This window comes from Syngnathus floridae, chromosome 3, assembly GCF_059516105.1.
Source record: "Syngnathus floridae isolate MCC-2025c chromosome 3, RoL_Sflo_1.0, whole genome shotgun sequence".
NCBI lineage: Eukaryota > Metazoa > Chordata > Actinopteri > Syngnathiformes > Syngnathidae > Syngnathus > Syngnathus floridae.
The window spans coordinates 6029306-6044867 of NC_142415.1; the positions used below are offsets into that span (position 1 = coordinate 6029306).

General features: G+C 43.2%; 1 protein-coding gene and 2 non-coding genes across 4 annotated transcripts; all 3 read right to left on the reverse strand.

Annotated features, from left to right (window-relative positions):
- Window positions 1-12356: 12356 nt before the first annotated feature.
- On the reverse strand, window positions 12357-14747 carry rpl12 (ribosomal protein L12). 2 transcript variants are annotated; one of them, XM_088371974.1, is made up of 6 exons: window positions 14582-14747; window positions 13795-13868; window positions 13376-13474; window positions 13182-13263; window positions 12800-12886; window positions 12357-12494 (listed from the first exon to the last, which is right to left on the reverse strand). In XM_088371974.1, the coding sequence occupies exons 1-6, from the start codon at window positions 14616-14618 to the stop codon at window positions 12376-12378; spliced, it is 498 nt and encodes a 165-aa protein (XP_088228100.1). In that variant the 5' UTR covers window positions 14619-14747; the 3' UTR covers window positions 12357-12375. The 2 variants fall into 2 exon arrangements, with proteins under 2 accessions (XP_088228100.1, XP_088228102.1); XM_088371976.1 differs by having other exon boundaries at window positions 14484-14631.
- On the reverse strand, window positions 12596-12723 carry LOC148400186 (small nucleolar RNA SNORA65). The gene has a single exon (XR_015857802.1). It is a non-coding gene; the product is annotated as a small nucleolar RNA SNORA65 (small nucleolar RNA).
- On the reverse strand, window positions 13629-13754 carry LOC148400187 (small nucleolar RNA SNORA65). The gene has a single exon (XR_015857801.1). It is a non-coding gene; the product is annotated as a small nucleolar RNA SNORA65 (small nucleolar RNA).
- Window positions 14748-15562: the final 815 nt, after the last annotated feature.

A 15562-nucleotide genomic window follows, 5' to 3' on the forward strand; every position in this document is an offset into this window, starting at 1 on the left:
CAGTAGTGTATGCAGTCATCAAAATGTAATCTCTCGTTTCATGGCCCTCTTTTGTGGAAGCCAGTAAACATTAAGTCAGTGTTAAATAATCAAAAAATAACATCGCCAGAAGCCCTGTTGCAATTTTTAAAGGCCACACTATTTTATTCACCTTAGAAAACGTAAAAGCAAAAGCGGGGTAGCTAACAGCCACTACTGCTTTAGATTTAAGCCTATCACAGTACGAGCTAGCAAAGTTTACATCTGCTGCCACAAGTTATTTGAGCAATAACCCTACTGGGGGAGCTTTATTCTAATTTGATTAAATGACATCACAGATCTACCTGTGTGGAGTTTGCATGCTCTCCCCGTGCCTGCGTGGGTTTTCTCCGGGCACTCCGGTTTCCTCCGCATCCCAAAACACATGCGTGGTAGGCCGATTGAGCAGTCCAAACTGCCCGGAGGTATAGGTGAGTGCAGATGGTTGTTCGTCTCTGTGTGCACTGCGATTGGCTGCCCGATGACTACTGGGATAGGCTGCGGCATGCCCACGACCCCCGTGGGTGCAAGCGGTACAGAAAATGGATGGACGTCACAGATTGGTAGAAGTGATCAGAAAGTCACTTCTGTTGCAGACTCAAAAGCAAATTGCTGTCTGTTATACAATTTCTCCCCACTAAAATTATAATTTTAATCATTTTTTACTGAGCTTCTCACACCAGCCTATTTCATGATTTGTGTGGCAAATAAGTTAAACAAATATTCACCTTTGTGAATGTGTGACATAGAAAAATGAGGCAAAGTGATTCAATTTCCAACATTTTTTTATTCAGATGGGCACTCGATTTTGCCACTGTTGATGTCATCAATGACATCATGAGGAGGATGACCATCGATGGTGCAGCCAACAGACTGAATTGTACCCAAAATCTCCTTTATTGTTCCTGACAAAACAAAACAGCCATTTTAATCAAACAAATCAAATTTCTTTCAACCTTAGCTATTTGGACACCGATTGGGGCAATTAGTTGTATGAATCCTATAATAGTGTTCCAAACTTTACGGCACAGAGTCGTCCATTACATTGGGCAAATCTGTTTCCTCAAAGCTGAGTCAGTCTGAGACTCCAGAGGATCATACTCAGTCACTGTTACAGACAGGCATAGTGGCGGGAGGCTAAGTCGCACAATAACCAATTGCAGTAATACAGGGCGCCCTTGGATACACAAGTCCAGTCCTGCAAAATTCAACTTACCCGACCAACAGCTCCCTTGCAATGGAACGAGGCCGCATGACACGAGCAACACCCAAAATGTCATCAAAGGTCACACTTCCACTGTGCTTGACTGGGGGAAAACAATCAAGATTAAGAGGACATGTTGAGGGGGATGGAAATTGCATACAAGTTCATGAATTCTGACACTTCACAACCAAGTACAGCTCTAGTGCGTGACTTATTTCCAAAAATGTCAGTCATGTTGCCATTCCCGTCCGTGCCCCGCCACCCCCACCCCCCACAATGAATTTTGACAGAGTTTAGTACATGTCAACTGTGCTGAAGGTCATTAACCTCTGAATTTTGTCAAGTGCTAGAGCTCTGCAAGATGTGAAGCTGAATAACGACAATAACGACAACTGTGCATCTCACTAGACTTTATTTGTACCACAGGATCTGCTGCTGAATAGTCCCAGAGCTGAGGAGTTCCTTCATACTGCTGATCTCGAGTCTGAGTCTTTTCTCTGCTACAGATTTGGTGGATTTGATGGTGTCAAAAAGAGAGTGGTTGTCAGTTACACAAACAATAGGCAAATTGTTTCGTTTACAGTCAGTCACCTGTGGTGAGCTCTGAATACAGTGTGGTTAAGAAGACTGCACTGTCAATACCATCTATCTATACGAGGCATATACGGAGTTCGACCGGATAACGAAAGACACGTGCATTTCAATGGCGGACTACATTGTCGAGTTTGAACGGAGGTACAACAGAATTAGAGGCCAGTTCAAAATGGAGTTACCAGATGCGGTGTTAGCTTTCAAGCTGCTAGACCAGTGGTTTTTAACCTGGGTTCGATCGAACCCTAGAGGTTCGGTGAGTCGGTCTCAGGGGTTCGGCAGAGCCTCCACTGGGGAGGTCCGAACACACCTGATTTATTGCGTAAATTTGTGATAACGCATACCTGCAATGGTCTCGCAGAGGCACACTGATTTGCAGGTATGTAATTTGTTGAGTTCATGCATTCTGTTGGTTTTGTTTCTTTGAACAAGGTGATGATCATGCACGGCTTATTTTGTGCACCAGTAAAAAACATCTATGTCTTGTTTTTGGATTTTTTTTTTCTTTTGCTAAAGGGGGGTTCGGTGAATGCGCATATGAAACTGGTGGTGTTCGGTACCTCCAACAAGGTTAAGAACCACTGTGCTAGACTGCGGATTTGAAGAGGAAGGATATTTAGCGATAATACGCCACAAGGCGGAGTCGGTGCACTGCAGGTGAGCGGAGATGCAACTGACAATGCCTACTACACAAGGTTTGCTGGCAGGAGAGAAAGTACCGTAATTACCGGACTATAAGTCGCAGTTTTTTTTTCATAGTTTGGGTGGGGGGGCGATTTATACTCAGGAGCGACATATATGTTTTTTTCACAAATTTTTACTTGATCATTAAGACATCACTTACTTACAAGTATAGTTGACCACTTCCCATGTTATTTTTAGTATAGTTGATCACTTCACATGCTATTATATCTTTATCTTGAACATATTCAAAACATAAAAAATAGAGAAAACATCAAATAAAGCAATTAACACTTTAAAGCACCATGTCTGCTGTATGTACACTTGCTCCATTTTTGCTCCTCTTATATTTATTATTATTATTTATTATTATTTGTTTATTTATCATTTATTCAACACTCTTATTTATTCATTGTTTGTGCCTTCTTGGGTTTTTTGTGTTGCTTGTATGCATATGTGTACTATCTCACCGAGGGATAGTGGGAACGTAATTTCAATCTCTTTGTGCGTCTTGGTATATGAAAAAAAAATCAACAATAAAGCAGACTTTGACTTTGATAAAACAACCAAATAAACAAAACAAAAAACTACATCTGAAAAAAAATTATATTTTCAGACGAAACTGGATGAGGGCGCTCTAAATTTCACCGTAGGCCGTGACTCATCAACTGGGTGGGCTTAAGAAAAATGGCACCAAAAAGAAACTCATATTTTGCAGGTTACAAACTTCAAGTTGTAAAATATGCAGCTGAAAACAGTAATCGAGCAGCAGAAAGAAAGTTTGGAGAACCGTGATGTACCAATGGATTACTATTTCAAGTGACGTCAGTGGCACCGCGCGGCGCGGCGGTTGTTTACATAAAGGACAAACGTACCCACGTAAGGACTACCGGCATCATTAGCGGTGATCATTTCTAAGTGACACGGAGGACAAAGAGTTTGAAGGAATTAAGGATTTGGAGTGACATAGAAGGTTTGAAAAATTATTATGGCTTTTACGCACGCCCGGTCCTACTCTACTGAGTCGGGGGCCGGCGCTCGGCCAAGTGGCTGTCCACGAACGATGCACGGGGCTCGGACATGGCCATTACGCACGCCCGGTCCTATGCCATGGAGCTCTCGTGTCTGGAAGTCCACGCCACCACACGCTTGGAAGTTTGTTTTGTTTAATAAAGAGCCATTTGCCAAACCCACATCTATCCTTGTACTTTGTTAACGCTACAATATAGATATATACTAGATCTGTGGAATAAAGACGAGGCTGACGTCAGGGCGCACGCGCGGCGATGTTGACAAAGGACGAGTCAAGTCAAGTCAAGTCAAGTTTATTTGTATAGCCCTAAATCACAAACAGTCTCAAAGGGCTTCACATAGCCAAAATTGACAATTATTCTCAAAGCATCCCCTGATCTTAAGCTCCCAAAAGGGCAAGGAAAAACTCAAAAAAACCCTGCCAGGGGAAAATGAGAAACCTTGAGAAGGGACCACAGATGGAAGGATCCCCCTTTCAGGATCACCAGGTTGTAATGGATGCAGAGAGGGCACAAGTAAAACCTAATATGAAAATCAATGAAAAAATGGATGTCGGACGTGCCCTCGATTGTCCTGGCAGTGTCTTCAAGGAGGTTGAGCTGCAGTTTCTTCATCTTGAATTGGTCCCCGAGAATCCAGATAGCCGCTATCAGCTTTTGCGCCACCTAACCCCCTCCCCAGCCAGGGAGGGGGTGGGCAGAGAGAACAAAACAAACTCTGGCCAAATCGGCCACTACAAGTTAGTTAAAGGCCATCTCATAGAAATGTGTCTTTAAACGTGTCTTAAATGTTTCTACTGAGGTAGTAGTTCTAATATCCATTGGTAGGGCATTCCAAAGCTCTGGAGCCCGAATAGAGAATGCTCTAGAACCTGCAGACATTTTCTTGGCCCTCGGTGTAACTAAAAGACTAGCGTTTTGCGAACGAAGGTTACGAGACGGAACATAAGGAACGACTAGGTCGACAAGATATGAAGGCGCTAAGCCATGCAGTGATTTATAGGTTAGTAGAAGAACCTTGAAGTGACATCTTAAATGGACCGGGAACAAATGTAATTTGGCTAATATTGGGGTAATGTGATCAAATTTTCTTGACCGTGAGAGCAGCCTCGCAGCGGCATTTTGCACTAACTGTAGACTTTTGATACTGGATTTAGGAAGACCAGAGAATAATACATTACAGTAGTCCAGGCGCGACGTGACGAACGCATGTATAATAGTTTCCGCATCCCCGGTCGAGAGGATCGAACGAATCTTAGCAATATTACGAAAGTGAAAAAACGCAATCCTGGTTATATTCTTAATGTGTTTTTGAAAGGAGAGCGTTTGGTCAAATATTACCCCGAGATTAGTTACCGTATCACTCTGAGTGATAGCACGGTTATCTATAGTTATAGTGGTTTCCTTAAATAAGTGTTGATAACGAGTAGGACCAATTATCAACATCTCAGTTTTATCTGGGTTAAGACGAAGGAAGTTGAGAGACATCCATTGCTTGATCTCTGCAAGGCACGCCTTGAGATTACAACAGTCCCGCGGATCTGTCATCGATAACGGCATATATAATTGGGTGTCATCCGCGTAGCATTGAAAACTAATATTATATTTACGTATTATGTCCCCAAGCGGAATCATATAAATATTAAATAAAATCGGTCCGAGTACCGATCCCTGTTGGACACCACATGTAACATTATAGAGCTCAGAGGACGTATTGCCATGGACCACTCGGTGCGTCCTGTCTGATATATAGGAATTGAACCAGCTGAGTGCTGACCCTGAGATACCAACACAATTTTTAAGACGCCCTAATAAAATATCGAAGTCTACAGTGTCAAAGGCAGCACTAAGATCGAGTAGTAACAATACAGACGACGTATTTGAATCCATAGCTATGAGGAGATCATTAGTCACTTTAGCAAGTGCTGTCTCTGTGGAATGATTAGCTCTAAAGCCAGACTGAAAAGAGTCATATCGATTATTAGCGACCATGTAATCAATAAGCTGCTGCGCTACTACTTTTTCAAGAAGTTTTGCTATGAATGGGAGGTTTGAAACTGGCCTATAATTACTGAGACAGTCCGGGTCAAGATTTGCTCGCTTAAGTAGCGGTTTAATAATAGCAGTTTTAAAGGCTGTTGGCACTATCCCAGAGGAAACAGACAGATTGATTATATTTAAGACGGACGGTCCTAAAATTGGAAATAATTCTTTAAGTAGTTTGGCTGGAAGCGGGTCGAGTAAACTTGTTGTTTGTTTAGCCGGACTAACCAATTTTGTAAGCATTTCAAGGGACACGCTTTTAAAATTTGAGAGGGTTATTGCATGATCCCCAGCGCTAGTAACCGGCTGAGCGATTGGAATGGTATTCTTGATCTCGTCCCTAATGGACTCAATCTTTTGCGCAAAAAATTTCATAAACTCGTCAGCTGACTGGAAGGAGCTATCGGGGGTCGGCTGGCGCAGAGTTAGCTTTGCCACTGTATCAAATAGGTATTTAGGATTGATTTTATTGAGATTAATGACTTGCGAAAAATAACGAGTTTTTGCTAAGATAAGCGCATCTTTATATTTCAGGAGGCTGTCCTTCCATGCCTGATGGAAAACCTCAAGTTTGGTTAAACGCCATCTGCGCTCATGCTTTCTACATAATTGTTTAAGCGTATGTGTTTCATCTGTGAACCACGGAGTTGGCCATCTACGGCGGGTTTTCAGATGTAGCGGTGCCACAGAGTCGATGGCTTTTAATAATGTCGCATTGAATTCATTTGTAAGATTATCAATAGAGCCGCTGTATGCGGGAAACATGGCGGTTGCCGGCGACAGTAACTCAGATAGCGCAGTTGCAGTCATGGAGTTAAAATTACGGCTGCTATAATTCTGATTGCTCTCTTGTCTTTGACAAGGAACTAAAATTTCAAATTTTATTAAGAAATGATCAGACAGAACAGTAGTGTATGGCAGTACTGCTATATTTGAGGTTGCTAGTCCCCGGGATAATACCAGATCTAAGGTATTTCCATTCTTATGCGTTGCTGCCTGTACGGCTTGCGTAAAACCAAACGTATTGATTAAAGTCTGAAATGCCGAAGATAGTGGTTCTGACGGTGAATTCATGTGGATGTTGAAATCACCCATGATAACTATGTTATCTGCATTTGTCACTAGATCAGCCACAAATTCTGAAAATTCATCCAGGAAGCCAGAGTAAGTCCCGGGTGGACGGTAAATAACAGCAAGATAGAATGACGGTAAAGCAGTGGATCGCACAATGAGAACTTCAAATGTTTTAAATACGTGAATTGAGCGAGACCTAAATCTAAGCTCAGAATTTGAGATGAGGGCGACACCCCCACCCTTTTTTCGAGGACGTGCCACATGCGAGCTCACAAAATTTGGAGGCGAGGCCTCGTTAAGTGGCAGCAGGTCATTAGGTTTTAACCGAGGAATTTGATCAATGGATTTAATGGATTTAAAGTGCACGAATGGTTTGATAATATTATTGCTTATATTATAGTTATTTGAAATATAGTTTATCTATCGTTATATGAGCCTGTGGAATATTTTGAAGTGCAAGCGCCCTCAGCCGCGCGCACCCATTGTTGACAAAGAACGATCGATGGATTTAATGAATTGGAGTGACACCGATGATTTTATAAACATGTTATTCATGTAATCGTTTTCTTTAATAACTCTATATGTTACGTCAGGCCCATTCTCAGCTCTTCGTTTGTGTTTGTCACGTTAGCATACCTATCGTTTAGCCTGTTGCTATGTATAGAATGATCGAGGGATTTAATGAATTGGAGTGACACAGATGGTTTTATAAACATGTTATTTACCGTATTTGCCGGTGTATAAGTCGACTCGGTGTATAAGTCGACCCCCTAAAATTCGACGGAAATTTACGATTTTATGATATATCCTTTGTATAAGTCGAGCTCAATTGTTGCATTATATTAAACTTCAAAATTCAATCAGAAATATGCGAAATTTATTGACGAAATGTGTTCAAATTCCGGGAGGCCGTGCGCATGCGCAGTGGCCGGAAATAGCTCCAGCCGAGCGGATCGGCTGTTCATAAGCACCGCGGAGGAGATCGCGGAGCATCATTCGACTTCCAGCGGCCGGCGAGCTTGTGCACGCCGCCCGGCACCACCGGGAGGCCGGAAATAGCTCCAAGCCGAGTGGATCGGCACTTTATAAGCACCGCGGAGGAGATCACGGAGCCTCATTCGACTTCCAGCGGCCAGCGCACTCGCGCACGCCCCCTGGCACCACCGGGAGGCTGTGCGCACGCGCCAAGTGGCCGGAAATAGCTCCCGCCGAGCGGATCGGCTGTTTATAAGCACCGCGGAGGAGATCGCGGAGCCTCATTCGACTTCTAGCGGCCGGCGAGCTCGCGCACGCCGCCCGGCACATCCGGGAGGCCGTGCGCACGCGCCAAGTGGCCAAAAATAGCTCCCGCCGAGCGGATCGGCACTTTATAAGCACCGCGGATGAAATCGCGGAGCCTCATTCGACTTCGAGCGGCCAGCGAGCTCGCGCACGCCGCCCGGCACATCCGGGAGGCCGTGCGCACGCGCCAAGTGGCCTAAAATAGCTCCCGCCGAGCGGATCGGCTGTTTATAAGCACCGCGGAGATCGCCTCGGCTGGTTCCCCAAGTCGGCCAGAACAAGTGAAAATTCGGCCTCTTCCCCTGGAAGTCTGGCCATGTTTGGCGAATATTTTCTAAGTGCCAACGACTCAACCACCGTAAAGTGTCCGCCTCGGCTGGTTCCCCATGTCGGCCACCACAAGTGAAAATTCAGCCTCTTCCCCTGGAAGTCTGGCCAAGTTTGGCAAATATTTTCAAAGTGCGAACGACTCAACCGCCGTGAAGTGTCCGCCTCGGCTGGTTCCCCATGTCAGCCATATCAAGTGAAAATTCGGCCTCTTCCCCTGGAAGTCCGGCCAAGTTTGGCGAATATTTTCTAAGTGCCAACGACTCAACCGCCGTAAAGTGTCCGCCTCGGCTGGTTCCTCCGGTCGGCCAGAACAAGTGAAAATTCGGCCTCTTCCCCTGGAAGTCTGGCCAAGTTTGGCGAATATTTTCTAAGTGCCAACGACATTCATTTAGACATGCCGATTGAATGTTTACGTACCGGTAGTTATTGTCGTTGCTTGACACGCGATGACTCGCACATTCGCTCAATACCCAGTACTTCCCCCTAACAGTCATCGTCGCTGTCTGGCTTTCGATGTCCGTTATTGAGGTGAGAATATTTGAAATTGTTGCTGAGGATGCGTGTTAATGCGACGAACGCTTTATAATGATTCAGTTTCTCGCTGTTTGATGAGCCTGACGGACGCACACCCACGCACAATGAGATGCCTGAGAAACGGCCTTGGTTACCATCACATTTGAAGCGATGAATACAAAGTTAAATTTTATGACTCGGTGTATAAGTCGAGGTCGATTTTTTTCGGTCGATTTTGGATCGAAAAAAGGTCGACCAATACACCGGCAAATACGGTATGTAAAAGTTGTCCTAAATCACTCTATATGTTACGTCAGGCCCGTTCTCAGCTCCTCGTTTGTGTTTGTCACGTTAGCATACCTATTGTTTAGCCTGTTGCTATCGTATCGAAAGATCGATGGATTTAATGAATTGGAGTGACACCGATGGTTTTATAAACATGTTATTCATGTAATAGTTGTCCTTAATCACTCTACATGTTACGTCAGGCCCGTTCTCAGCTCTTTGTTTGTGTGGTTGTCGCGTTAGCATACCTATCGTTTAGCCTGTTGTTGCTATCGTTTAGCCTGTTGTTGCTCGTTCATGACTGTTTTTGGTGTGGGATCTTGTCGAATAAATTGCCCCCCAAAATGCGACTTATACTCCGGAGCGACTTATATATGGTTTTTTTTCACTTTTTGGGGCATTTTATGGCTGGTGCGACTTATACTCCGAAGCGACTTATAGTCCGGAAAATACGGTAGGTCAAATCCGCGACAACAAGCAGCTGTTCAAGGTACCAATCCATTTGACAGATATGGTAGAAGAACGAGATGTGCAGTCTGCCAAAGTTTATATCACTGGGCAAAAGACTGCCCCCACATAAAGGAACATGCTAAACTAACAGAAGAAGAAAGACAAAGGGAGGTTGATGAATCCAACATTACCTTATTGTCTAAAGATGCATTGACTAACACAGAGATTTTCATGGTGGAGTCTATAGTATCTGCTGTAATTGATACAGCTTACACCAGAAGAGTGTGTGGTGAAAAATGGCTTGATCATTATTTTAGTCAACTACCACAGGATGAGTTATTGAAAATGAAAGATGTGAAAAGTGCAATTCAAGTTTGGTGATGGGAAAATTGTCCATTCTACAAAGAAAGTGAAGATCCCAGCTGTGATAGCACAAACTAAATGCCAAATTGAGACAGAAGTTGTCCCAGCCTATCGATAGATATCCCTTTGCTTTTAAGCAACACTCCACTGAAAAGTGCTGGTGCTGTTTTGGACATTGAGAATGACAAGGCCATAGAATGTTAAAGCAACCAGTGGAACTTGAATTAACATCATCAGGACATTATTGTGTGAACTTGAGGGACAAAAATACCCCCAATGGAAGTAACATCCTAAATGAAAACGACATCTTTATCGTGACAAAACAAGAGAAACAAAAGGTGCTATTGAAACAGTTTGGACATGCCTCAGTTGACGGACTGAAAAAACTACTGACCTGCTCAGGTAATACTGACGAGGAATGCATCACAATCCTGCATGAAATTGTATACAACTGTGAGACATGTATCAGGTATAGTAAGCCAAAGCAAAAGCCAGCAGTAGGTCTACCCATGGCCTCAGCCTACAATGAAACTGTAGCTATGAACTTACATGAGCTAGAGCCAGGGGTGTGGTATTTGCATACCATTGACCACTTCACAAGATTCAGTGCAGGGAGCATTATTACCACAAAGAAAGAACCCCAAAGAAATTGTGAAGCACTTTATTCACTGCTGGATAAGTAAGTCTTCATGGCCCTCCACGCAGACTGTTCACTGACAATGGGGGTGAATTTAGTCATGAAGAAATGAGGGACTTGGCTGAAAGCTTTAACATGGAAGTGAAAACAACTGCAGCGTATAGCCCCATGGATCAATGGCCTCTTAGAAAGACATAATCAAACCCTCACTGAAATCCTGTTGAAAGTCAAGAGAGACAACGGATGTGATTGGAAGACAGCCCTTGACTGGGCCCTGATGGCAAAAAACTCTATGCATAATGTGCATGGCTACAGTCCTAACCAACTTGTGTTCGGGCAGAACGAAAATCTGCTGTCAGTTCTCACTGATAAGCCGCCAGCTCTGGAAGAGACAAGCATGTCTACATGGATAGCTCAGCACATCTCAGCATTGCATGCCACAAGGAAAGCTTTCACAGAAGCAGAATGCTCTGAGTGGATCCAAAGAGCCCTTCATAAACAACAGCGACCCACTGATGACCTATATGAAACAAGGGATAAAGATGACTACAAACAGGTGGATTCGACAGAGTGGAAAGGTCCAGGTGTGGTCATCGGCCAAGATGGTGTTGGTGATATTTGTTCGCCAGGGGGGCACTTATGTCCGTGTGCATCAATCCAGACTTCGAAGGGTTGATGGGAAAGAGATGAGCCGTTAATGAGAAGTGAAAATGCCCCCTTACCAGAAACAGGACTTTTTGAAAATAACACTGTAGATGAAAGTGAAAAAGAGGGACCCTCAAACGATGAAGATGCTAAGGATAACATTGAGCCCCCTCACACATCAGCACGTTCAAATACTATTAAAGGACTAAAGCTGAAAACTGGACAGGTAGTCACATATGCAGACAGTGTAAGTGGCCAAGCACAAACCGGAAAAATCCTCAGCCGGACAGGAAAGTCCACTGGAACATACAAAAACTGGTACAATTTACAGTATATAGAACCTGAGGAAATTGCTGGCACGACTGGATTTGTGGACTTAGGACAAGTGGACAATCTTCAGCTGGATCCAACTGAGCATGCTGATTTATGTACAGACTGCCATGTTGAGGACATACTGATTGTGAATGATGATGCCTTCATTTCTGCCAAACATGCTGAACTCAGCAACTGGAAACAGAACAATGTGTTTGAAGAGGTCAAAGATGAAGGTCAGAAATGCATCTCCACAAGGTGGGTGGGTGTGCACACCCAAGGAAAGACCACAGGGGGTCGTACCTAAAGCCAGATTAGTTGCAAAAGGCTTTGAGGAAATGGACACAGACAAGCTCCCAAAGGACTCACCCACATGTGCCTCAGGGTCTTCAAAAATGATTAGGGTTGATGTTACATCTCCAAAGACTTGGCAGCTGAACTCTATGTACATTAAAGCAGCCTTTTTGCAAGGTAAAGAGTTAACCATCCTCTGCTACCCACATGTGATGTTGAACAACGACAACTGTGGCTCACTAGACTTTACTTGTACACCTCAACGTGACCCCATTAAAGTGACTGAATCATTTCGCACATGCGCAGTAAGAAAAGCATACCGGTCACGAGGGGGCTCCTTCAGCGCTTTGATAATAAGAGCAGCAGGTTATGGACTGCTTTACATGTGTTGAGAAGGATTTTGTAGACTATGCGGTACTTGATGGGAAACCAGTGCAGTTTGTGAAGAACGGGGGTGATGTGACAGGTGGACTCAAAAGCAAATAGCTGACCGATATAAAATTTTTCCCCACTAAAATGAACATTTTCTAGTCATTTTTTACTGAGCTTCTCACACCAGGCTATTTCATGATTTATTTGTGAATGTGTGAAAGAGGCAAAGTGATTCAATTTCCAACATTTTATTACTCAGATGGGCACTCGATTTTGCCACTGTTGATGTCATCAATGACATCGTGAGGAGGACGACCATCGATGGTGCAGCCAACAGACTGAGCTGTACCCAAAATCTCCTTGATGGTTCCTGGCAAAACAAAACAGCCATTTCAATGAAACAAATCAAATTTCTTTCAACCTTAGCTATTTGGACACCGATTGGGGCATTTAGTTGTATGAATCCTATAATAGTGTTCCAAACTTTACGGCACAGAGTTGTCCATTACATTGGGCAAATCTGTTTCCTAAAAGCTGAGTCAATCTGAGCCTCCACTGGATCATACTCAGTCACTGTTACAGACAGGCATAGTGGCGGGAGGCTAAGTCGCACAAACAATTGCAGTAATACAGGGCCTTGGATATACGAGTCCAGTCCAGCAAAATTCAACTCACCCGACAGCTCCCTAGCAATGGAACGAGGCCGCATGACACGAGCAACACCCAAAATGTCATCGAAGGTCACACTTCCACTGTGCTTGACTGGGGGAAAACAAAGATTAAGAAGACATGTTGAGGGGGGTGGAAATTGCATACAAGTTCATGAATTCTGACACTTCACAACCAAGTACAGCTCTAGTGTGCGACTTATTTCCAAATGTTGCCATTCCTGTGCCCCTCCAACAAATTTAGACAAGAGTTTAGTACACATCAAGTGTGCTGTAGGTCATTAACCTGTGAATTTTGCCAAGTGCTAGAGCTCTGCAAGACACCATAGAGGTTATAGATATTTCATTAAATATTAGCAACGATAATTGTTTCAATAGCAGTAACTTACTGTTCTTGACCTTCTTCCGGTCACGAGGGGGCTCCTTCAGCGCTTTGATGATAAGCGCAGAGGCAGACGGAACCACCTCAATCTAAAGAAAAGCGCAAGACTTGGTCATCAATTATGCTTGAATCCTCACAAGTCAAAAAAAGGAATGGGAATGAAGCATGTCCTCAATTCAATGAACCCAAAAGTGTCAATACCGCTGCCTGTCTGTTCTGGATAGTCAGCTTCACGGTGATCCTCAGGCCTTTCCAGTCACTGGTGGCCTTGGCAATGTCATCACCAACTTTCTTGGGAGACTGCAAGAGAACAAAAGGCAAATTCACACAAACTATCTAGTGTATGAAATATTTGTGACAACTTGCCTCTTTTAAACAGGGTGGGGAATGAAAATGTCAACTCCTTCCTCTTTGATAAATGTTACAAAGGCACAGAAATATTTGACAGTACAAGGAGTGTTCCAGACTTTTGGCACAGGGTTGACCACTTGTTTGGGGCAGCACTGTTTCCTAAAAGCTGGGTCACTCTAAGCCTCCACTGGATTACACCGGGTCACTGACAGACAGGCATAGTGGCGGGAGGCTGTTTGGCTTGTGTAGAGCACTGGCAAAACACTTACCAGACCCAGGGGTCCAATTTTGGGGGCCAAGGCTGATGTGGCACCAACCTCTCCTCCTGTGCATCTCATGTACACTGCAAGACATATCAGTTTCCAAAATGTGATTTAAAAATTCATGTCGAATCAAGCCGATTAGTGCAAACTGTATAGGGCAACGTTTGCGTTGAGTGACTTGTGTCTAATATTTAGTACAACAAAATATCTTTGTTTGCATTTACATAATATATCTATTTAATTAGAAATAAAGAATCACATGGCTCAACTGCCTTTACGCATGGCATCCATTTAAACAAAAATGTGGGCACTGTTGAATTGCATAAAAGCTTGCATATGCATTGCTGCTGCGACAATAACGTGTCAATCAAACACCATGCAGGGATAATCTTACCTTAAACCAATGGCTCAACCTTTTTCACCCACATTGTTGCACCCACTACAATATTTTATCCAGTACTATCAGTGTCAGATTTGTTAAATGTTGGAACATGGTTAGAACACCATTGCGCCGCCATTATCGAAAGCAGCTACCAGTTAGCCGCTAGCAGTTAGCCCACGTGCAGCGCACGAATGGGTCGGTCGTGTCGTGCGTCGTTCGCGTTGCTAAATTTAACACATCAACGGGATTAAGTTACAATAAAAGTTGCGATCAATCACATGGACGTCAGTCACAGGTCGAATCCAAATATTACCATGGTGAATGTGCAGCGGTGAGGTCGACAGAGCGCGAGTCCATCTTGATTGTCAAACAAGCGTCTGCTTTAAATACCATTTGACTGGATAAACGTACCAACTTTTACCTCGCCGGGGTCGAATTTGGGAGGCATATTGGTATCGAGGTTGAGCTCAGTTCGGCTTGATTGGTGATGGTGTCGGATGAACCCTGTTCGGGACGACCGATTACTGTTGCACCTTCACAGATAAGGGAAGAAAGAAAGGAAGTGAAGCGGGGCGATCGCGCTATTTAAATGCACCAAATATCGCGAGATGTACGTTAGTAGCGTGTGGGTGGAGCCATAATACTACTGGAATCGTTTCCTCATTTCGTTTTTTATTATTAATTATTACATTATTATTAATTTATTATAAATTATTTCAAAATTACATTCTTGCTTTCCATGAAGTGGATGGAGAAGTACGATTGGAGATTTTTCCACAGTAAAAAAGGACCTTACATTTCATATACTTACTGTACATTTAATTGACCAATAATAATAATGACATTTAATAATAAATCATTTTTGTTGTTCCAGGAATTTAAGTAATCTAATTCTTGATTGTTCTTTGTTGTAGACACATGTAGGTATTTCACAGTATTTTCAATAGGAATATTAAATGTCGATGTTATAGAGCATTGTTTTCAAAATTAGAAAACAAATAAATGTTATAATGTTAAGAAACTAGATGCTTTCAACAATGCCAAGAATTTGAGGGATTTTGTTGACAGTGTTAAAGAATAAAATGGTAGTGTCATTGCGAGTTGGCAGATTGATAGCTGCAGACCCACTACCCATAGCTTACCAAACTCGCTGTTTTGATTTTGAAATAGAAAGAATTGCCATTATGAACAAGAGAGTGTTTGTGGGACATCCTTGTATAATACCCTTATTTCTATTAAATCTTTGGGAGGTACAATAAGGCAGTGACATCGAGCTGTTAGTGTGTTTTAAACTTACATCCAATATTTTCCAAGAATTAGAAAATTAAGAAATTTCCAAGATTAGAAATACTAAAACCATGCTTGACCATATCAATTGCCTTGTCAAAATCA

Bases quoted from the DNA above. Each gene is read 5' to 3' on its own strand.
- rpl12 (XM_088371974.1), bottom strand. From the start codon at position 14,618: ATGCCTCCCAAATTCGACCCCGGCGAGGTAAAAGTTG. The intron at 13,869-14,581 runs GTACGTTTATCC...TATGTCTTGCAG, and splicing joins CCCCGGCGAGGTAAAAGTTG to TGTACATGAGATGCACAGGA. The intron at 13,475-13,794 runs GTAAGTGTTTTG...GTTCTCTTGCAG, and splicing joins AAATTGGACCCCTGGGTCTG to TCTCCCAAGAAAGTTGGTGA.